We start from the raw sequence: 23,628 nt of genomic DNA on the forward strand, positions 1-23,628 counted from the left end.
GCTGCCATGAGGCGCACTGGCCATTTAAAAATAAACAGCCACCACAGACGTGGTGCCGACAAACCAACACTCGGTTTCCCCCAAGTGTGATACAGGCCCCGCCACCACCCCAGAGCACCACCCCACCAAATTGCAGCCAACGCTGCCATGACCCCATGGTGCAAAATGCGACCCACAGCCCAGCCCAGAAACGGTCGCTGTGGGTGCCAGGTAATGACATCACGTAGCAAAGCCTGGCTTCCTCTCCCTAGCAACTAGCATTCTTGGAGTTTCTTCTTCAGCCCAGGAACATGACTTCCTTTATAGCCAGGTGCAAATATTTTACACTTTAACCAAATGTTTGGGGAGCATTTTCACATGCCTCATCTCATTTGATCCTCACAGAAGTCCGAGAGTAGGTAGATAGGAGACTTGGTAGAATTCTATTTTCTTTTCATTAGCAAGACGTGAATAGTGTTATTAAAATATTTCTTCTAATTAATTTCCTTTCAATGTGCATGAATCCGTGCACTGGGACACTAGTATTCTATATTTAGCTATAAGACACATTTTCCCATTGAACTGCTTTGCCCCTTGCCAACTCCACTCAAAAATATCTGTTTGTTTTCCGCATACTGCAGCACTTTATGGCTGGCCTTCCAAGATCCTCTAGGATTTGTCTCCATTCTATCTTTCAAGCTGAATCTACTTCTTCACTATGCACATCCTATACTTCAGCTAAACCTGAGCATGTGCTTTAAACCTTACCTATGGCAAAATGGATGAGGCACCTTATGATAAAGTTACTGGTTGAATACAGCAACAACAAAACCTAATATAAGATAACAAAAAATAAATAGTAAATGAAGGAAGGAAAAAATAGGCTACTCACCACTTCTCACAACTATTTTATGATTGTCTTAGTGCCACAGGACATACCCAGAGACATGGGATAGGGCTTTTCTCTTGAGGCAGCATATGCCAATCACTCTGGGAAAAGGTGAGTGTGGGACATTAAAGGAGAGGCCTTAGCGCTATAGAAGAAAAGGACCTTCTCTTATTTCTGGGGCTAAGAACCAACCAGAAAGGAAAAAGTCCTTTGTGGAGAGTCTCAAAACAGATAGAGTAGGAGCAGTGAGCTGCCCCAGACATTTGGAAGTACCATATTTTCCGGCGTATAAGACAACTGGGCGTATAAGATTTTCCTGTGTTAAAAAGTTGTCTTATACACCGGAAAATATGGTACATAGATTTTCCTGGTGATTCAGATTTTATGTAGCTAGAATAAAGAGGATTACCGTATTTTCTGGCGTATAAGACGACTTTTTAACCCAGGGAAATCTTATACGCCCAGTCGTCTTATACGCTGGAAAATACGGTAGACCAGAAGCAAAGGGCAATGTAAGCCTCTATTACTCAGTGGCACTGACAATCAGCAATAGCATAGAAAAGCAGCCGGTTTCTGGCAGGACCACATTAAGGAAGTCACTGTGGCACCCTCCAGTCTGAACAAGATGCATCGAAGTTCTGGCTCAACTAGCACAACAGAAACCAGAACTCTTTGAACCCAAGGCTAGAGTTGGAGCCTAAGGACAGTGTTAACAGGAAAGGGCCAGCCATGGTCGGGTGGTTCAGCTGGTTAGAGAGTCGTCCTGTACACTGAAAAGTCTCAGGTTCCATTCCCGGTCAGGGCACATACCCAGGTTTCGGGTTCAATCTCCTGGTCAGGGTGTGTACAGGAGGCAATCAATCAATGTTTCCCGGGTACATTGATGACCTTCCTTCCTTCCTTCCTTCCTTCCTTCCTTCCTTCCTTCCTTCCTTCCTTCCTTCCTTCCTTCCTTCCTTCCTTCCTTCCTTCCTTCCTTCCTTCCTTCCTTCCTTCCTTCCTTCCTTCCTTCCTTCCTTCCTTCCTTCCTTCCTTCCTCTCTCGCTCTCACTCTCTTTCCCTCCTTCCCTCCCTCCCTCTCTTCCTCTCTCCCTTCCTCTCTCCCTCCCTCCCTCCCTCCTTCCTTCCCTCCCTTTTCTTCTCCTTCTCCTTTCCTCCTCTAAAAATATCAATAAGATCATATTCTCGGATGAGAATTAAAATAAAAAAGAGGAGTGGGCAGAGGGAATGAACCTAAGACAATGCATGAAATACACGAGGCAGCACAGTAGAAAACTTGCAAATAGCTAGAGGACACGCTAAAGTGGCCAATTTCTAATAGGCCAGGGATATTTGTGCCATAATTTGTGTATAAGAAGGAAGTGTAATTTTATTTTGTAGTTACGGGCAGATGACATCAAGGACCTAAAGGCTATATTTTCACTCTTTTTTAAGGACAACCATCACTATCATATTTGTGTGCCTACCTTTCCCCCTTATGAGATAGTGAGCTCCTTTAAAGCAGAAATTACATTCACTGTAAGATACAATTTCCCATGAATTGCTTTGCCCTTTGCCAAGTTTTACAAGTTTTTGTATTTCCCACAAAACATAATGAGTCTTCACATAGAAGTAAAAAAAAAATATTTCAATGAATAAGTGATCTGATCTTTACCCTCTAGGTGAAGTGCAATTAGTGCTGAAAAAATATTCTACATGAAAGAATACATGTTGCAGGTACAATAAGAATAATGTTACCAAAACTGTAAGTGCATATAAAATTCTGTCCTTAAATAAAACAAAATCAACTTACTAGTGATCATTGCTCCAGTTACAGAAGCCAGAAATCCGATGCTGACTGCAATGACAGAGATCACTCTTCCCTGCCTATGCCTCTGCAGCATTACAAACATCAGCACTCCCGCAGCACCATGGACAAACAGAGAGGAGAAGAGAGCCCAGAGAAAGATCCAATACCACATCTCTGAAAGGAAAAGCAAAGTGTTAATAATTCTGTGGGAAAATATCTTAGAAAATTCAATTTAACAAATTGTGAGCACCCCTGGTTTGGGGAAGGTTAAATGAGATAATAGATACAAAAATGCCTCGTACAGTATCTGACACATAGTAGTACTAAATAAATTTTAACAATTACCATCCTTGCTAATGCTTAATGGGAAAATAATTCCCTCCATGACTTCAGAAGGTTAAGGCTACACACTAATTTCCTCTAAATATCTCCATTATGTAGCCAGAGTGCATCAATTTGTCTTAGACACCCCTCATATATTTTCAAATCTCCTGAAGTTAATTGTATAATTTATTACTCTTTGATATGTAATTTTCTATTTTCTACACTAAATAGCAGTGTAAAGACATTTAAAAATCTATTCCTCAATTCAAATCATTCCAGAAATTAGTCAATGAATTTATCTTTTATAATTTTAAGAACTTCATATGATTCCCACCTTGGCTCTCAACTTTATATACACTATTAAACAGTTAGAATTTTTTATTTTATTAAGAATTTTTTGCCTTATGTCATTTTAATAGTCTTTACCCAAAACTTTCAACTCCATTCTTCTTCAATATTTCCTCAATTACTGTTCACTGATATTGAATTTATAAAGAGTTAATGAGCATACCTTTCATTTGGTCTCTCTAGCCTTCATTCCCTTTCTCTCTGACAACCGGCAGCCTCCCAGTCAATGCACACAGCTCCCATAGATATTGCTGGGCCCTCACATTGGCTCCATTTTCCTGACCATGCTTGTGGTCAGGCATATCAGGGCAGGCCATTGAGCCCAGCCACGCCAGTCATTCCCGTCCCCTGATAATCCTGTACTGGGACCAATTGAGCACGCAGGTCTTTGGGAGGTTGAACCCAAAGGTTTCATGATTTGTAAAGAGCCATTTCATCATCTATATATATATATAAAAGCCTAAGCAACCATTCAACCGGTTGCTATGATGCGCACTGACCACCAGGGGGCAGACGCTCAATGCACAGGTATGGAAACATGGAACAGACTGATGAATCTCAGAGGGAAGGGGGGAGGGGGGAGGGCGGAAAGAGATTAACCAAAGATCTTATATGCATACTAGAGGCCCGGTGCACAGATTCATGCACTGGTGGGGTCCCTTGGCCTGGCCTGTGGGGATTGGGCCAAAATCGGCAGTCCAACATTCCTGAGCGGTCCCAGATTGTGAGAGGGTGCAGGCCAGGCCAAGGGACCCCACTGGTGCACAAATCCATGCACCAGGCCTCTAGTCATGTGTTAAAAGCCACCATACACAGTGAAAAAACAACAACATATCCATCAAAGACTAGAGACAACCAAGTTCCATTTTTAGTAATTTCTAACACCCTGCCACATTCCATCCTTAGATTCAATCCATTTCCTTGTAATACTAGTAAAATCCCTCTTTTTATTTAAATTAGTTCAGATAAGGTTTCTGTTACCTATAGTTAAAAGAGCTGACTCTAGAATGTTTAGATGTCACCTTGAGACTTATCCTTGGTATAAAATGTTCCATATGCAAAATATTTCATCTGCTATTTGTGCTAGTATTCACTCTATCGAATATAAAAGTCAATAAAAGTCAGAAAATAAAAATGGACAAATTAAAACTTATTTATTCCATACAATGTAATATTACTCAGCTTTAAAAAGGAAACAATCCTGTCATCTGCTCCAACATGGATGAATCTTCAGGACTTTATTCTAAATAAAATAAGCTAGTTATAAGAACAAGTACTGTTTGATTCCACTTATATGATGTATCTACAGTAGTCAAATTCACAGAAACAGAAAACAGAATGGTGGTTGCCAGGGGAATGGGGAAGAGGGAAAAGGGGAGTTGTTGCTTAATGGGTGCAGAGACAAAAACGATGTGATCTAGTGCACAACAATATGAATGTGCTTACTACTGAACTGCACGAATAAGATGATAACTTTTATATTATCTACTAGAGGCCTGGTGCATGAATTCATGTATGGGTGGGGTCCCTTGGCCTGGCTGGTGATCGGGACTGATTGGGGGGAGGGGGGGGCGGCCACTGGGGTGAAGGACCATGGGAGGTTGGCGGCCGGGGGGAGGGACTGTGGGAGGTTGGCTGGCTGCAGGAAGTTGGCTGTGGGAGCTCAATGACCACCAGGGACAGCTCCTGCATTGAGTGTCTGCCCCCTGGTGGTCAGTGCGCATCATAGCAACCAGTCAACCGGTCATTCGGTTGCTTAGGCTTTTATGTATATAAACTAGAGGCCCGGTGCACAAAACTCATGCACATGGGGAGGGTCCCTCAGGCCAGCCTGAATCCTCTCCAATCCAGGACCCCTGGGGGGATGTATGACTGCCTGTTTAGGCTCGATTCCAACCGGCAGTCGGACATCCCTCTCACAATCTGGGACCGCTGGCTCCTAACTGCTCGCCTGCCTGCCAGCCTGATGCCCTTAACTGCTCCCCTGCTGGCCTGATCGCCCCTAACTGCCTCTGCCTGCCAGCCTGATCACCCCTAACCACCTCTGCCTGCCAACCTGATCGCCCCTAACCACCTCTGCCTGCTAACCTGATCGCCCCTAACCACCTCTGCCTGACGGCCTGACCACCCCTAACTGCCTCTTCCTGCCGGCCTGATCGCCCCCTAATTGCTCCCCTGCTGGCCTTATCACCCCCTAACTGCTCCCCTGCTGGCCTGATCGCCCCTAAATGCCCTCCCCTGCTGGCCTGATCGCCTCCTAACTGTCCTCCCCTGCTGGCCTGATCACCCCTTAACTGCCCTCCCTTGCTGGCCTGATCACCCCCTAACTGCTCCCACCTGCCAGCTTGATAGCCCCCTAACTGCTCTCCCCTGCTGGCCTGATCGCCCCTAACCACCTCTGCCTCGGCGCCACAGTGGCTTTGTCTGAAAGGACATCCAGAAGATGTCCGGTCTAATTAGCATATTACACTTTAATTAGTATAGTTTTTTTTACCACACAAATAAGTAAAAATTTTAAAACATTTGGGTGGAAATTTAAAAGATAATTATTTTAAGTCAAGACCATAAATGAATAGGCATTTAAAAACAAAACAAACAAAAATCTCTCTGGAGAAAGAAAGCAGGTTATAAAGGGGTAACACTAGGGGTTTTTGTGGCAATAAAACTGTTTTGTATTTTGACTATGATGATGAGTATATATAAAAGTGATAAACTGTATACAACTAAATACATACACACACACACACACACACACACACACACACACACACACATGAGTACATGTATACAATACCGGTGAAGTCTGAAGGTTTGTGGATTGCATTAATATTAATATCCTGGTTTGGATATTATACTGTGCTTTTCCAAGAGGTTCCCATTGGATAAAGAGCACAGGGGCTCACCCTGTTTTATTCCTTACAGCTGCATGTAAATCTATAATTATCTCAAAACGAAAAGTTAAATTTAAAAAGAAAAGGAAAGGGAGATTCCAAATTCTAAAGAATTGATCCTTAGAATGGACTCAAATCATTCGAAATCATTTCACTGGAGACATCTGATATATTTTCCAGTGTTTTAAAGTACCATGCATCCTTCTCAATGGCATGGAGATAGATACTGGTGATTAAGGAAAAATAGACACAGCTTTCCTTTTAAAAGGTTTTCTCTCTTCCAGTTTTCAGGGAAATAGTGCTTTCATGCTATCACACCCAAACCAATGGCTTCCACTTATAATAAATTAATTAAAGACAAAAAGGCTTAACCTGCTCAGAAAATTTATATTTAAAAAGATAATAATTTTCCAAAGTGAACTCAATAAAGTAAAAATGTAAGGGAGTACTAATGCACTGTAGGGAGTGCTCTAAGACAAGAAAGGGCTCTGCAACAGAAAACATAATCCTACTAAGTCAACAATGCGCCTTGTATCCTAAGACCACTTCCGATAGCTTATCAGATGTATTCCCCCTAAAGCACTTTCCTTTGTTGTCCTTGTAATACAAGTAGATAAAAATTTCTTGACTGCATTTAACACTATGAATGCGGGATTATTTGACACTATAAGTAATATTCTTTGCCTGACTGTATAGATATTGACATCAACAATACATTTACCTAATAATCAGGAAAAGTAAATTTTAAAATTAATGTTTTAACAAACCCCAAATTATAAAAGAATTATATAACTAAAAAGGAATCTTAAATGGTCCTCTAATGACCAGTCCAGGATTATCCCTTAAACTGACTGAGAACAAAGTACCTAAACTCAAATTTACTTTTATGTTTCTCTCGCTTTAAAAAAATATATATATATATATATATATATATATATATATATATATATATATATGATATTTTATGGAAAAAAATTAAACTCCACTGAAAATATCTACAACTAACTTAGGTGTCATGTTGCTACTATTATTTTGAATTACCTGATAGATCAATACAACCCTGTCACTGAGCATGGCCTCTGAAGATCTTGATCTGTTCTGGGTAAACAAGCCTGTCTACGGTTCTACTCACCATTGGCAAACCCAGGAAACCTACTGGGTTAGTTCAGATGAAGAGAAGTGTAGGATCCTAAGAGTAGAGCAAGAAGAGTTGTCCAAAAGTCCTAGAGGAAGAACAGGTACTAAGAGGACAGGAGTAGAATATCACAATTTTTTCTCTAACTGTCTAGGTCCTACAGCTAACTTGAACACTAAGAATCCCAGTTTTTCCTTTCCATCTGTAACTCATCTGATCCAACTTTCTAGCAATTAAGCAATAGTGAAGGGAGGAAGCCAGAGGGAGCCTTTGCTAGTGCTAAACAAATACGAAAATTTAAAGTACAATGCACAACACAGAAACTTTGAAGCATGCCATCCATATAACCGCTTTAATTCCATGGAAGAAGTATCCCTTCTTCCTGGGCACATCTTAGGAAGCCCTTTGGCTATTTCTCCCTATTGAAGGCTGTCCATATCTTCATCTTAAAGTAGTTTTGCCTGGATTTTTGCAGTGTTTACTTTTTAGTGAGACAAGAGGCAGGAGAGTTGTGATTTGTTCCAGCCTCCAAACAATACTAGTAATAGCCCTGCTTGAAATCTGCACCTCATCAGCCCTGGTTGCCAAGTCACTCAGAAATTATACTCTGTGCTTTTGATTTTAATCCTTGGGAAAATTATTTATGAAAAATGAACTTCTCTCAATGTTTAGAATATATTAACTGAGTAAAGACAAGTTAAAGAATGGTACATAATGTTTGATCCTATTTGTTTAAAAAATTACATGTTTATATATGTACATAAAATGTATAAATAAACAAAATACTTGACAATGGCTATCTTTTAAAGATAAGATACAAGATGAATGACATTTTATATATTCTTTATCATTTGCTTGTTTTTAACAACCTGCTGGAAAGACTTTAAAAAAAATTTTACTGCAAACATACTGTCTTTAAAAAATAGGTTTTTGCCCTGGCCGGTTGCTAAGTGGTTAGCACCAAAGGATCTCAGGTTCAATTTCTGGTCAAGAGCACAAACCTGGGTGGCAGGTTTGCTCCCTGGCCCTGGGACATGTGCAGGAGGCAACCAATCCATGTGTCTCTCTCACATCGATATGTCTCTCTGTCTCTCTCTCTGTCTCTGTCTCTCTCTCTCTCTCTCTCTCTCTTTCTCTCTCTCCCCCACCCCCATCTCCCTCCCTCCCTTCTACTTTCTCTAAAAAAGTCAATGGAAAAAAAAATCCTTAGTGAGGATTAACAACAACAAAAATAGGTTTTCATTCTATAGTTCATCAAAGCCAAAGGTTCTCAACCCAGGCAGCTCATGATAATTACCCATGGAGCAACTAATACTCTCTGGAGGTAGGACCTAAACTACCATGTTTTTATCAACTAATCATGACATGCAATAGAGACAGAAATCACTACTCTAAAGGTTCATAGAGGTATTTGTTTAAAAAAATCCAAAAATCATAAAACAAGGAAACCTATCTCATTAAACAACACTAAATATATTTTTAATCCTCTGTAGAGTATCTAACCCTTTAATATCATTAGCAAGTAGATACTAAAAATGTACTATGTATTCAACATATTCTAAGCCTCAAGCTGAAGATACCATGCCAGTAAGACTCTATTTGGGGACTGTTCATAATTTTCCACCTTCTTTATAGAAATGGTGCACACTATAAGTTTAAATAAATTGTGTTCAAATTAGGCTATCTCAGTGTCTCAAACTTTTTTCATTCTAGCAAATCTAAGGTGTGGAACTTGCTCTCTCTAGTTTCAAATAGGAGTAACTTCTAAATTTGGGGATATATCCAACAGAGGAGGCTTATTAGGTTCTCAGGAAAATGATGCATTTGTATGTGAAAAAGTCACCAGATCAGAGTCAGCCTCAGATATGGCTCATGACCCATAACTGTCTGATCCACCGCCTGTTTCTGTACAGCAAGCATGTCAAACTCGCAGCCCACAACGAATATTTTTGCAGCCCAGCCAACATAACGGTACGTAAGAAATGTTTTAATACAAATTTCGTAACTTGCTTTTTACAATATCCTGTTATACATAATCTATATATATAAAAGGCTAATATGCAAAGTGTCCCCTCAGGAGTTCGACTGGGAGTTCAATCGCTCGCTATGACATGCGCTGACCACCAGGGGGGTGGCGCGGAACATGGCGGGCGACCAGTGGCAGCAGGGCACTAAGGGAGCAAGGGAAGGAGGAGGCGAGGAACCATGCGTTGTGGGGGGCGCCGGTGGTGAGGGAAGGAGGAGGCGGGGAGGCGGGGAACCTCATCGGCCCTGATAGCCGGCCAGGCCTAGGGACCCTACCCATGCACAAATTTCGTGCACTGGGCCTCTAGTTACTAATAACAAACTACAACATTCGTAATGAATGATTAATATAATCATGTTGCGTTCATTTCCCTTAAACGCCTGATGCGCAGGTGCACCATTTCTCTCCACTAATACTAGCAGCGAATATTTTAGCAGTCGATCGCCACATCATTAGTCTTGTACTGACTTCTTTGCTGTGTGCAACAGAAAATATTTTGCTTTCAGAGAACAAGAAAAATACTAGATTTATTTGCGTTATGCTTATTAATTTGTGCAGTTATTCAGTGTCTGGTAAGTTAATGTTCGAGAAAAAAATATCAATTTTTATTAAAATGTTCTATTATTTTATGTTAACAATTACTCATTTATTTCAGCCCTTTGTATTTAGCATGTTTCTATCAAAATAAACCTACCTTTCTATGAAAACTGAAGCTTTTGTTTTTTTGTGGCCCACATAAACTTAAACCTTATTTATTTGGCTGTGTTAGCCTTTGAGTTTGTGAGCTAAAAATTGCTTTTATATTTTGAAATGGTTGAAAAAATTCAAAAAACAATATTTCAAGGCACATGAAAATTACAAAAAATTCAAATTTCATTGTTCATAAAGTTTTATTCTAATGCAAACATGCTCATTCACATTGTCTATGGCTATGTTCATGCTACAATGGGCAGTCGAGTAGTTGGGATAGAGACCATATGGTCAGCAAAGCCAAAAATATTTACTGCAGTTACTATATGTTGAGCATGTTGAGTACTGCCGATTCCTGGTCTAGATGATTTGACATATGTCCTGGGTGCTGCGTTGTTCCATACCCCATTGAAAATTAGTCACAGTACTTCCATATATTATCAAGAACACATTTGGTATTTAATTAATGATACTTCAATGGCATATATTCTAATACCTTAGGTTCTTCAGAGCACAGTGTGCAGCTAGTACTATGGGATATAGAGTCCTCAGCAAAAGGAAGGAATATCAAAGAAGATTGCAAGAGAACACATTGCTACACCTGAGTTTTCAAAAATAAACAGGATTAACCAAACTATAAACATATTGGAGATGGAATGAGGGTGAGGAATGGGGATGGCGGATGGTTCTCAGAACCCCTTCCCCCGCCCCCCATATGTTGGAGTGACTTGGGCGAGCCTAAAAGAAATACCACCACTGAAATTCTGATTTAATTGGGCATCAGAAATTTTTAAAGTTCCCAGGTGACTCATGCACAGCCATGAATGAGAAAAAAACTGCTCTAAGATATAATGATCAAGTCATAGAATTACATGCAATGGAGAATATGAAACTGCAAAAACTCTGGTCTTGAGGTTGCTCTCCCCCAATGGCTTAAGTCTTTTGTTTTGAATAATAGAAGGTGCCAAGAAGCAGGCAAGGTTAACTGATACAAGGAATAGTGTGGCTACCATAGTTCTAAAAGGCAAAAAAACAGTCCAATTCTTGAGATCTTAATACAGAGTTTACCAAAGATTAAAACTGGACCAGGCCAGCAAAGAAATTTTCCTGCCTCCACCATGAGCCAAACACTAAGTAACAAGCAACAGAAGTCTGCCACTGGGGGAAGGAAAGTGCGTGGACTGACAATCCTTCTGTGGTGTAGGCATGCAGAGATGGCTAAAACCTGACATACAGCACTAACAATGAGAATAACTCTGCAGCACAGGGACATCGCAACAGCAGCAATTTCTATAGACTTTGAAGCCTGTGGCACACTGAAGGTAACCATAACAACAACACAACTCAAACTCAGCTTACTCCTGAGGAAATTAAATCAACTCTTCACACTCTGGTCTAACAAGCAGCAGCCCATTTGCTGGCATAAATACTACATACTTCAGTCTGTACTGCTATGCATATAAAGTCCTGCATTTAATAAAAAATTATGAGACAGTCCTGGCCAGGTGGCTTAGTTGGTTGGAGCTTCATCCCATACACCAAAAGGGTTGTGGGCTCAATTCCCAGTCAGGGCACATATCTAGGTTAAGGGTTCAATCCCCAGTCTGGGCATGTAATGAAGGCAACTGATTGATATTTCTCTCACCTCTCTTTCTCTCTCCCTTTCTTTCTAAAATCAATAAATATATTCTCAGGTGAGAATTAAAAAAATAAATTATGAGACCCACTCAAAAACAGGAAAAACAATCCACTGCTAAGAAATAAAGTGATCAATAAAACCAGACCCAGGGATGATCCAGATTTTAGAACAACCAGACAAGGACTTTAAAATAACTATAATTAACACGTTAAAGGCTCTCATGAAAAAGGTGAACAGCTCACATGAACAGAGAAATTTCAGCAAAGAGATAGAAACTCTAGGAAAAAGTCAAATGAAAATCCTAGAAATTGTTTTAAAATGCAGTAACAACAAAAATATCTCAGAGATAAAGAATTCCTTTAATACTGGTAGGCTCACCAGCAGACTGGACACAGCTAAGCAAAGAATCAGTGAACTTATAAGATAAAACAGTAGAAGTTATTCAAACTGAAATATAATAGAAGGACAAATAGAAACCATCCAAGAGCTATGGAATAATTTCAAATGGTTCAAATGGTCTCTCTTCAAATATTTTTCTTCTCCATTCTCTCTTCTCCTTCTAGGACTCCAGTTATATTAGACACAGAGGAACAAAGATAAAAAGTAGAGCATACTTCTCATCAGAAACTATCAAACCAGAAGACAACAGAATGACATTTTTAAAAAAGACTGAAAGAAAAAAATCTGTAAAGCCAGAAATCTATATTCAAGAGAAATAACTTTCAGAACTGAAGGTGAAATGAAGACTTTTTCCAGAAATAAAAATGCTGGGAGAATTAACTGCCGACAGACCTGAGCTACAAGACATATTAAAGGAAGTTCTTCAGACAGAAGTATAATACTACATGGAATCCTAACTCTACACAAAGAAATGAGTAACAGTGAAGATAAACATAAGATATATTTTCTTATTTTTAATCACACTAACATTTTAACCAGATTTAAAAATAAGTTACTGTTTTTGCACTTGAAACCTCATTTAAGTTAGAAGTTAAAGCTGTGTTGGATATTTAATTCTGCTTAAAAAAGAGCAAAAACGTTAGATTTTAAATTTAATTGTGACACCTTCAAGAACTACTTTAAAATACTGCCTCTCTTAAAGCTTATGGCAATACTGTTTATCACCCACTTAAACTAAATTACCCTTTCACTAGATAATTATGTAATTTTAAACTGTAAATTACAGTACTCATCATTGAATAGTAAAATTCTTAGAAAAACAGGTGTTTAATTTAAAACAATCTGAATACCAATTGCTTTAAAGAAATCAGGTTAAGCTATTTAAAATAGTTCAAAAATTGCTCTATATTTAAGCCACAGCACTATCTTCCTAAGGATGTCATTGTTTGTTCTTCCTCATAAATGATTAATTATCACTCAGTTATAAAATATAGGGTTTATAAATCAGAATCTGAATCTAATTATAAAATTAAAACAGATTATGCAATAGTTTCTATTGTTATTACTTGTCTGCCCTCAAGCATCTTAAATTACATTTGTTCGATTTAGTCACTGTCCTTAACTCAGCGAATGATCTCATGATACAACATTACAAAAAGATATTTACACTGAATACTGAAAAATGAACTTTCTACATCAATAAGCAGAACTTATAATGAAATACCCAATAACAAATTATTAACATGAATGGCAGATCAGAAAATAAAAGCACCACCAGAAAAACTACGCAAGCAATGCACAAGCATGTCAAGACAGTCACGCCTCAGGTATTATTGATAGTAATCCTGAGGGAACGGTTTACACCGCATGGGGATTGAAAAAACAAAAACAACATAATTTCGGAACTTGAAGGGATCTTCAGATACTGAATCCAGTTTCCTAAACCAAATTTTAAGAAGGCCTAATTATAAGAGCTATTAAATGGTATTCAGACAACAAAGATTTTCTAGGTCCTAAACCAAAACCTAATGAATTAGCATATTAAAATATCTGAGGAAGTCCCCATTAAAAAATTTTTAGTTTTAGAGAGTAAAGAAACAAGTTTCTATGCAAATATAAACATTTTTCTTAACTCATAGTAAAATTTCTAAACTTTTTCTCAACTCATCAAAATTTCTAAATCAGCTTTCAATATGAAAACTGTGGGCATTAGGTTATATTATGAATGAGAAAACCTAGGCCTCGGAAATAGGTGGGTTGTCTTAAGTGCAAAGGCTAATTAGTAGCATTCAAGGATAAAACTCAGGTTCTTATAAACTCAAGGATCTAGTGCTTATTTAGACTCTTTATTTGCATAGAGAAATCTAGCAGAACCCAAATTATACTAGGGGTAATTCTAATAACTGCTCATTATGTAAGCATTTACATAAACAGTGTTCATGTTTAATTCTCCCATATACTTCAGATTTAATATAAACTGCATAGAATTTTAAAAATACAATTATTTCATAAGCATTATTCTCTATAGCTAATAGTTCATATAAATAAAGAAAACATTTTTAAAAGATATATGATCCTAATGCTAAAAGTCACTTAAAAAAACTGGTTATAGCATCCTCTTGGAAATACATGGATCATTAATATTGATATTTTAACTATACTAAATACTCCATATTAAAGTGCATTATATATCTTACATACCTACAATTTGATCACTAAAAAAACTTAGTTTTTAAAAATCAGGTGTTCCCAATCCTTGAACCCTCAATAACAAAATTACCTGAAGAGCTAGTTTAAAAGGTGGTTTCCTAGCCTCTGTTCTCAAAGACCCTAATTCCATAGAGAGGGGCTGAGGCCCTGGATCTGTGCCCTTAACCAGCCCCAGGTGATTCCAATATTAGCAAGGTTTAGAAATCATGCGGGATTAAAGTAATTCATGGGAGGGAATGGAAGAAGGAGAATTTGATAATGAAAATCCAGTTTCACATTACTAATGAAAACATCTTAGTTGGACAGATATTCAAGTAATACTTTTAAACTTAATCAAGTCCTGATAGTATTCCTGGACCATCCTACAGGCAGTTCATCTTTCCTTTCTCTCCATCACCCCATAAACAGGTTCTTTCTCCACTCTCTACCTCTTCTGTTGCCTTCAAAATCCCACTACCTGGTTCTCCCTGAACTCAACAAGCCACAAAAGAATTACTTAACCCAGTGGTTGGCAAACTCATTAGTCAACAGAGCTGCAGTTTGCCAACCACTGACTTAACCTGATGGTTAGTCAGGGTCTTTAGCCCATGAGCTCCTTAGGGACAATGATTGATATTTTCATCTTTATCAGTATTTACCAGAGACTGACACATGACTCATGATCAAGAAATATCCAATAAATTAAACCTTAAAAATGCTAGACACTGCATTTTAGTATAATTCTTCAATGTATCAAGATGGGTTTTGCTTTTTCTAGGCACCTGTTCCTCTTACAGATATTTCATCCCCTCACCCACTACATTACCTCTAGTCTTCCCGTTCAGGGCCTCATTCCCTACTCCCCATACCTACCTCCAGGACTGAGCAGCCAGGCTCTGGGAGACCCCCAATGATCCTGATCTGGTACAGTCCCCTGGACAATATACCAGAGTGACAACAGAGTACAGCAGAAGTGATGGGATACCACTTCCAAGATTAGATCATACGAGACCCTATGACTTCTGTTTTTGGTTTCTCTGCCTCTGACCACTCACTATGGCGAAAGCCATGTTACGAGCAGCCCCTGGATGCCTCCTAACAGCAGTCACATGCAAGTGCCTGGAAGTGAGCCAACCCTCCAGCACAGTCAGGTCTGTAGAGACTGCAGTCCAGGCTGACAGCTTGACTGTTACCTCTGTAAGACGATGAGCCGCAACCAGCAAAACCATTCCCAGATTCCTGAGTATCAAAAACTGTATGAGAAAATGAATGTGTTTGGTTTTAAACTGCTAAATTCTGGGGTAATTTATTACTCCGCAATAAGTAACGAATACAAAGATTTGCAAATTCATACTCACTACAACATAAGCTTCTTAAAAACAGCCATGACATGTTATGGTATCTCTGACGGCATCATGTCCACTGCAGTTACTCCAATGTTTGCTGAATTGGATTGATTGATAATTTTTCAAGTCCTAGATTATGTATTTTGTAAGCAGGAGCAAGATATTGCCTGTAACAGTTTCTCTAGTTTTAAAAGTGGAATCAATAATGGTCCCTTACCTCACGGGGTTATTGTAAGGATCCAATAATATAATATTCATAACTGCCTCAGAACAATGCCCACCACACTAAAAAGTGTTAAGCGTTGTTAACTACTAAAAGTAAAATTTCTTAAAAGGAAATGTATCACTCTCTTTCCTTAGTATTGAAACCCTAAAAATGAATTTTTTTAATGTAAGAATTATTTACAAGCCATGTCAGATTCATGAAATAAACTTAGAAAACTGATTTACCTTCAAATATTAAGATAGAATACCAAATAAAGAAGATACTGGATATGTTAATATGATAATACTAATTAATTTAGCAATCTATATTCCTCAAAACTGTTTTCATTTGTCCTAGTCATACTGCAATAAGTTCATAACATGCTCCTAGACTATATTACAAGATTATATTATAAGAACACAAGTAACTGGATCCAGGTAAAAGTTTGGTTCTTTTTTTTTGTATGAAATTTGGTGGAAAATCTTTTTCTATTTCAAAGTTTCATCTACTTAGCTAAGGTCACTGGAATTTAATAGTTTAATGAGAACTCTCTCAAATGTTTTGCTACTGCCACTGTTCACTATATGATTTTTGTTAAAATACTTAGTCATTAAAAATACATAATTAGCTCAGCCAGCATGGCTCAGTGGTTGAACATTGACCTATGAACCAAGAGGTCACAGTTCGATTCCTGGTCAGGACATGCCCGGGTTATTGACCCTATCCCCAGTAGGGGCTGTGCAGGAGGCAGCTGATCAATGATTCTCTCTCATCCTTGATGTTTCTATCTCTCTCTCCTCTCCCTTCCTCTCTGAAATAAATAAAAATATATTTTAAAAAATACATAATTAGCCTATCACAACTGAACAGAGCAAAGATAAATTTGTACTTGATAGTTAACTACTAGTTAACTATTAAATTGTCAAAATCATAGCTTACACAGTCCCAAGACTTATCCAGAAATTGCTTTAGATTTAAAACATGTCATCTGGACCTTAGACTTGGTATTGCCAGAGGATATGGTTCAAAGATAATGAAATGGGAATTTTTAAAACCTTAAGATAAAAAATCTAATTTTTGAAAAATTACAGTAGCTTCATTCACAATACGATACACAACCTTCCAAAAAGCAAACTCCTATAAAGTACAAATCATACCATCACTTATTAATTGGCTCTGTATCGCAAAAGAATACAGGATTTTTTCACAAGTATTTCAGAAACAGCTAATTTTGGAGTCCAGCACAATACTGAAAAGAAGTACTTGTCTTTAAGGCTACATTTACAAAACATAAATACCTGTAAGTGGACATTTGAAATAATTTTACCTACATAAACTCACCTCCAATAACAGAGCAGTTAGGAAGAGGAATTAAATTTAATCGTAGCCTAGGATACAAAATAACACAGAGAGAAGCAAACCGACTTGGGAGCACAGCTAAAGGAAGGTGCCGGCTTTACTAGCATGTGGTGTAAGCAATTCCAGATACCTATAGTAGATACCAATTATTTTCCCTCTTTCTTTCTTTCTTTTTTTTTTTTTTTTTTTGGCTGAAAATATTAACACTGAAGTGGCTTAGTAAGTGAAAAGTCTAAAAGGGAACTACGATAGTGTGCGTGTACATACTGCAAAAATAAGCACATATATTTAATATAGACACACACATATACGCACACACAGAGACGGCTGACTTTCCTCCCAGTTTGAATTCCCAGCCTCCCAATGCTTATTACCAATAGAAAAAGGGGAGCACCTGCCGCCACATTAGCTGCTGTCACTGAGAGAGGAGACAGTCTAAGGCCAGCCTTTGCCTTTTTTCCCAGGGACCAATTATCCCTTTCCCAACACCAGCCTGGATCTGTGTTTATCCAGGGGTTTATGCATCCTGCCTATTTCTAAGTAAAAAATTCTTCTCTAAACCAAATTTGGGTTAGAACACAAAGTTGAGAAAATAAAGGTAAAGCAAAGGAATACATTTTATTGTCTATCATTTTTTAAAGTCAAGTAACCCATGAAACTGAAAGGGAATATACATACTGACTCTAATTTTAGATTGGGGCCATGGTACTAAGAACAATTTAGAGAAAGAAAAACGATTTGAGAAAGAAAGCCATTTATCTCTCTACGTTAGTAAGCTAAAGACCCATCTAACCTATGCACAGTTAACACTTTAGGAATCTTATGAATCACACATTTTGGGAAGTGTTGGATACAGAAGAGAACTGTGGCAATGGTTACTAAGTGACAGACATGGGGGTCTCCAGATATTAATCTGCTCTATATGGAGTCCTCAATCCTAGTGTCTTCCATGAAGGAGGAAAAATAAATAGCAGCCTGAACGTCATAGGATTTCTAAAAGTGGATATATATAAATATGAATCACTAACTTTTACATAGGCAAAAGCAACTTAAAACTTTATAAAGCACTATTATTCAATAATTCTTGCATTTTCTAATATATTTTATTAGATGGGTAGAAATAAATTCCAGTCATACATTCTTGGGTTCATTGGGACAAATACGTACCAGGCTATTCTTAAGTACATTAAGATTAATTGTCCAACAGACCTGCCTGAAAAAAGCCATGTGGGGTAAAAGGAAAAGGCACAGAACTAAGGGTCAGGGAAGGTTAGTTCCAGCCCTGCCTCCATCATTAAGCAACTGTTTGATCCCCGCCATGCCCTTCACTTCAACAATGTGACATTTGATATTTCCAAAGTGAAGTCGCTGAACAACATAACTTCTAGCTCTAAAATGTTGTTTGTCCTCATGATCACTTTTTAAACATTTATTTCTATCAAAGTGATACATACTCAAGACTGCTTTCTAAAGGTCAGTCTCTAAGATAAAAAGGTCAATATAAAAATTTTCCCGCTTCACTTATGGGATAAGATGCAAAGAGAAGAAAAAAAAAAAAAAACAGCTGTTGGTTTGTATAAAGAAAAAAATAGAGCCTGTCTGGTGTGGCTCAGTAGTTGAGCATCGACCCAGGAACCTGAAGATCACAGTTTGATTTCCAGTCAAGGTATTGGCCCAGGTTGTGGACTCGGTCCCCAGTAGGTATGCAGGAGGCAGCTGATCATGATTCTCTCTCATCATTGATGTTTTTATCTCTCTCCCCCTCTACCTTGCTCTCTGAAATCAATAAAAATATTTTTTTAAAAAAAATAGAGATGAGAGGGTGTTCCCCCTTTAATTGGCTTTTAATAACTAGAATTCCTATTTCTCAGAATTCTATAAATCCTTTACACAGTCATTTCTTAAATCCGAATCAGTCTGGTTCTATACTATGCTCCTTTCTTTTACCTGTTTCTCTTCCAAGTTTATTATGGTGACAAAAATGCTTTCTGACTTAATGTTATCATACTTTGAAAAAAGGTAATGATATTTAACTTATTAGCTATCAGATGTAAGCAAGTTACTCTTCACTTCAATGTCTAAATGTGTAAAATAAAGATAAACAATCTCTCTCAAGATTGTTGACAAGATTCAATAATATACATGGAAGTATGGTTAACTAGCACAAAAGCACTTTCAATAAGCATTTGTGTGTTTTAAAACTTTGACAATTATCTACAAAAGTTATTGAAACACCTCATTCCCTAGTTAACAGCACATTTACTCCAAAAGATGTAGCCAAAAAATAATACAAATAGAATGTTTAAATCATGCAACTGTTAAGTATTATTTTTAAAATTCTGTAAATATGTATTGAGCATTTACTATGTGCCAGGTACTATAATGCTAGGGTTCCAGAAATCGGTGATTAAGACATTGATTCCACCCCCAAAAAGCTCATAGTCTATAATACAATTGAAAAATATAATTGAAAACCATATACAAGGAGCAGGATGAAGCAAATGTTTCACTATCTACAGAGCGTAAAGAGGAAGTAGCTAAAAGATCCTGGAAAAGGGGAAAGAGTAGTTTTGCAGGCAAAGACTGGGTTTTTAAAGCCCAGCTCAGCCATTTACTAGCTCTGTGATTTGGGGCAACTGAATTTACCTCTCTGAGCTTCTTTGTAAATCTACTTTGGAGAGTTATTCTGAAGATTAGAAATAATATATGTGAAGTACCTGATACATAGCAGAAATTATTTTTCATTGTTTCATGATTTGTTTTTAATAGACCAAATTTAAAAGCTACGGTGGGTAGCATATCTTGACTAATGATTAAGCTACATATGTCACCAGAACCGAGAATGCCATAAAGAACCACATCAGAATGTTACCACTTCCAAAGTCCAAAGTGATGTGGTTCCTAATGTGGTACACTCACCTGCTGGTGAAACATATTTCTAATCTATTTCCTTCTCCATTTTTACCCTGACAAACAATTTTGCATACTCACACTCTACTTTTTTCCATTTATTCCCCAGGCCCACTTCAGTCCTAGTTTGGGACATTCTGCATATCCTCCAGGAAATGGCAAAGTCCTGTGAGCAACTGGTGATTATTAAGATTATATTAGGAGATAATTAGAGCTAACTCTGGGCTCAAACTACTATTACTAACCTAATGGTTGACTTGCAGAACTGGAAGCTGCTAAATAATGGTTAGAATCTTAAAGTAAATATTTTAAAATATTGTAAAATCCAGCCAAGAGGTTAAGTTACATTTACATTTTCTCTGTTCCCCAAAGCTATTTTTTCTAAATACTCTAACTGATAAAACATTTGAAATACACACAATGAACAAATATGAGGCAAAGCAGTCTATCCCTAAATTCTATTGAATCATTACGTGGTCTTGTCATAAACTTGTCAACATAGTTTTTCAGAACTAAGAACATATTCCTATCTTTAAACCATCATGTAAGGTCAGTTTGCTCCAAGTTAAATAACCACATATTAAAACTGAGGACATCATGAATCAATCCAGAACTTACTTTAATTTTATAGCTTCCACGTTCAAGAAAACCAGTGACTCTAAGTCACCTTGTGGTATATAATTCAAAAAAAAATACAAATATCTCTATGAATAGCCATATCATACCAGTTATATTTACAGTATACTCTTCCTACTCTTAGCCAGTTTGACATAATGCATTTTGAAATACTAAAGTTCTATTAAAATTAGCTGCTTTATACATTTGCAAGAATCAAATCCTGGGCATGTTTTAAAGTTTTTTCTCGGAGGATAAGGCACTGAGGAGTCACCAAACTGCAAAAGAATCTCTTTCTTGTAAATACTAATCTTTAGAGGGTCTTTTTAAAATTCACAACTCGGAGTATTATCAAGCATTTCCACATTAACAAAACCAGAAGTTTCTTCACAAAGCAAACCCAAACACCCTATAAAAATGAGTATTACTGCTCATTTTTACAACTATAAACTGATGTTAATTATTCTAATGTAGTTCAGTCCAATTCCCTCCTGATAGCCTTGAGAATGAAGGGAAATGCATAAAATTATCAAATGTCACAGAAGCAGCAGCTTGAGGCCAGAAGGGGAGAAAGAGAGACAGACAGACAGACAGACAAAAAGGAAATAGGAGAGCGAGGAGATGTATGGTTGAAACTAAAATGCTTATAATCACTAGACCTTGGCCCAGCCCCGGACCCACTGTAATCTACTTAATGTCATCTATCTTTCCAAAAAAAAACACAAAAAGTTAACAACGGGAGCAAATTGATCATGAGCAGGAAATTTAAGTCCTGCGTTCGGTTTGAGATTTGCCAGAAAGAAAAAAGAGCTAAACAGAAAAAGATCTAAACAATAAAAAGCGCTGTGCGTGTACGAGCGTGCGCGCTAGCGGGGGCAGAGGGGGTAAATGAAAGCTAACTGTGCCCCAGTCTCAGCACAGATGCTATTCCGCGAGTACTACGGGAGGCAGGGCCCTGGGCCCTCCCTCTGCCGGGCGGGAGGCGGGGGTCGTGCATTCTCCCCCGCGCACCCTCCAGACTGGGGAGCCCCTGAGCGCGGGGCGAACGGGTGGCGGCCGCCGGCGCCCCGGGATCCCGCGCGGAGTGGATCCAATGAAGACCTCCCTGGCCAGGACCTGGGACCGCGATCTCCCAAGGAGGCGCACACGGGGTGGGGCGGCCAGGAGCACTTCCTCTGCTCGGGAGGGAGGGAAGAAGGCGAGGGGTGGCACCGCATCCCAGTCCCCACCCCGGCGCATCAATTACCCGTGAGGTTCCTCAGCACCGTCCCGTGGGCCCAGAGGCTCAGGACCTGCTGCACCGACAGGTTGATCATGGAGTGGTCACCCCCCTCCGCCTTCATCTTCCCTGGGGGGCGCCCGCCGCCTTCTCCTCGGGCGCCGGGGGGCGGCAGCTGGTGTGAGGCTCCGGGGGCGGCGGCGGGTGCGCGGCTCCTCCAGGCCGCCGCCGCCGGGCAAGGCTGCGGGGCGCCGGGCTGGGCGCTGCGGCTGCGGCCGACGGACCTCCGAGGGGGGCCGCTCAGCGCGTCTCCCAGGCAGCCCTCTCCCCGCCGTGGAGACATTGAGGACGGCGGACGGGGGAGGGGAGGGGGCCCGGCGCTGTCCCCGCGCGGCCCCCCAGCGAGGACGCGGTGCGGAGGAGGCCGCCGCCGCTCCCTCTCAGGGGCAGCACCGCGCCGCGGGGATCGGGCGCGCTGGGAGGCCGAGGTCAAGCCGGGAGGCTTGGAGTGATGGGCAGCCGGCAGGTGCAGCCCCCGACGGAGTCCAACTCATCACCTCCGGAGGGTCGGGAGACCCGGGACCCGGAGGAGGCTGCGGCGGTGGCCCAGGCGGCACCTGCCACCAGCCTGCCCACCCTCCGGCCGCCGACACTCGAGGAACCGCCCCCTCCACCCGCGGCCGCCGGCGGGCCGCTCGTGCGCGCGCGCACGGGTCCCCTCCTCCCTTCCTTCGCCGGATGGGCTGCGCATGCTCAGTCTCCCGCTTCCCGCGACCCGCCGCCCTCGGACACCCGGCCGGCCCCGGAGTCCTCCTTATTCCCCTCCCCGCGCGGAGCTCGCGAGGCCGACAGCGCCGGGAGCCACCCGCAGTGGGGCGGGGAGAAGCGCAGTTGCGTCACTAGCGCCACCGCCGGCTCCGCTGCTGATTGGGTGCTGCAAGGACCCACCCCCACACTCCCCGCCCCACACCCGGGCGCGCGCCCTGGGAGCTGCAGCCCTTGACCCGCGGCGCTCCGGGCGTGCAGAGTGGCCGTCGGTGCTGAAGACCGAGCCTGAAGGGCCACCCCGGCCTACGACCCGGGGAGGAGGGGGGGGGGGGGGCGGGGCGCAAACGGTACTAAACTTCCTGAGATGGTTTCTGTGGTAGTTCAGATCTTTGGCTCCTAATGAAATACTTTTGATAGCAAATGTTTGCATCCTTTTTTGAAAGGCTTAAATATCTCAACATTTTACGTTAATTGAGGGTGTTTGTGTGTGTGTTTTTCTGAGTGAGTCAGGTGAGTTGGATAGGTCGCTACCTGCAGAATATACTTTAAAGCTACTAAAACGGAAATAGACTCCCTTTCTCATTCATCCAGTCCTTCTGGCAGCAAGAACTTGGGCCTCCTGTGGTTCCAGGCTCCCAAATACTTACTGACACAGGGCTCGCAGGTGTCCTATTCGGCGCCATTCCCTGATCTAGCTCTTTTTGCATTGCAGTATTCTTTTTATTTAAATTGTAAAAACAAACAAATTTTTAAAAAGCTTTCGTTATTTTTCTCCCCTAGGACTTAAAACTTTCTTCCCATTGTTTGCTACCTTTTTTTCATGCCCAACGGTTAGCCTGAGGAGCTATCTAAATTCCAACTATGACAAACTAAACTCCTTGAAGTTTGAAACCTTTTAACTTGAAAA

At 40.1% G+C, this 23,628-nt stretch overlaps 1 protein-coding gene across 1 annotated transcript in view; it reads right to left on the reverse strand.

The window, feature by feature from the left end:
- Positions 1-22,323, reverse strand: part of TMEM170B (transmembrane protein 170B) — a 32,073-nt gene extending 9,750 nt beyond the window's left edge. Inside the window, exons 1-2 of the mRNA XM_008146111.3 lie at positions 21,981-22,323; positions 2,661-2,831 (exon numbers count right to left, since the gene is read on the reverse strand). Coding sequence (XP_008144333.2) covers positions 2,661-2,831; positions 21,981-22,296 — 487 coding nt within the window. The 5' untranslated portion in view covers positions 22,297-22,323. The remainder of the gene's footprint in view (positions 1-2,660; positions 2,832-21,980) is intronic.
- Between the last annotated feature and the right edge of the window lie 1,305 nt (positions 22,324-23,628).

Source organism: Eptesicus fuscus, chromosome 9 (genome assembly GCF_027574615.1).
Source record: "Eptesicus fuscus isolate TK198812 chromosome 9, DD_ASM_mEF_20220401, whole genome shotgun sequence".
NCBI lineage: Eukaryota > Metazoa > Chordata > Mammalia > Chiroptera > Vespertilionidae > Eptesicus > Eptesicus fuscus.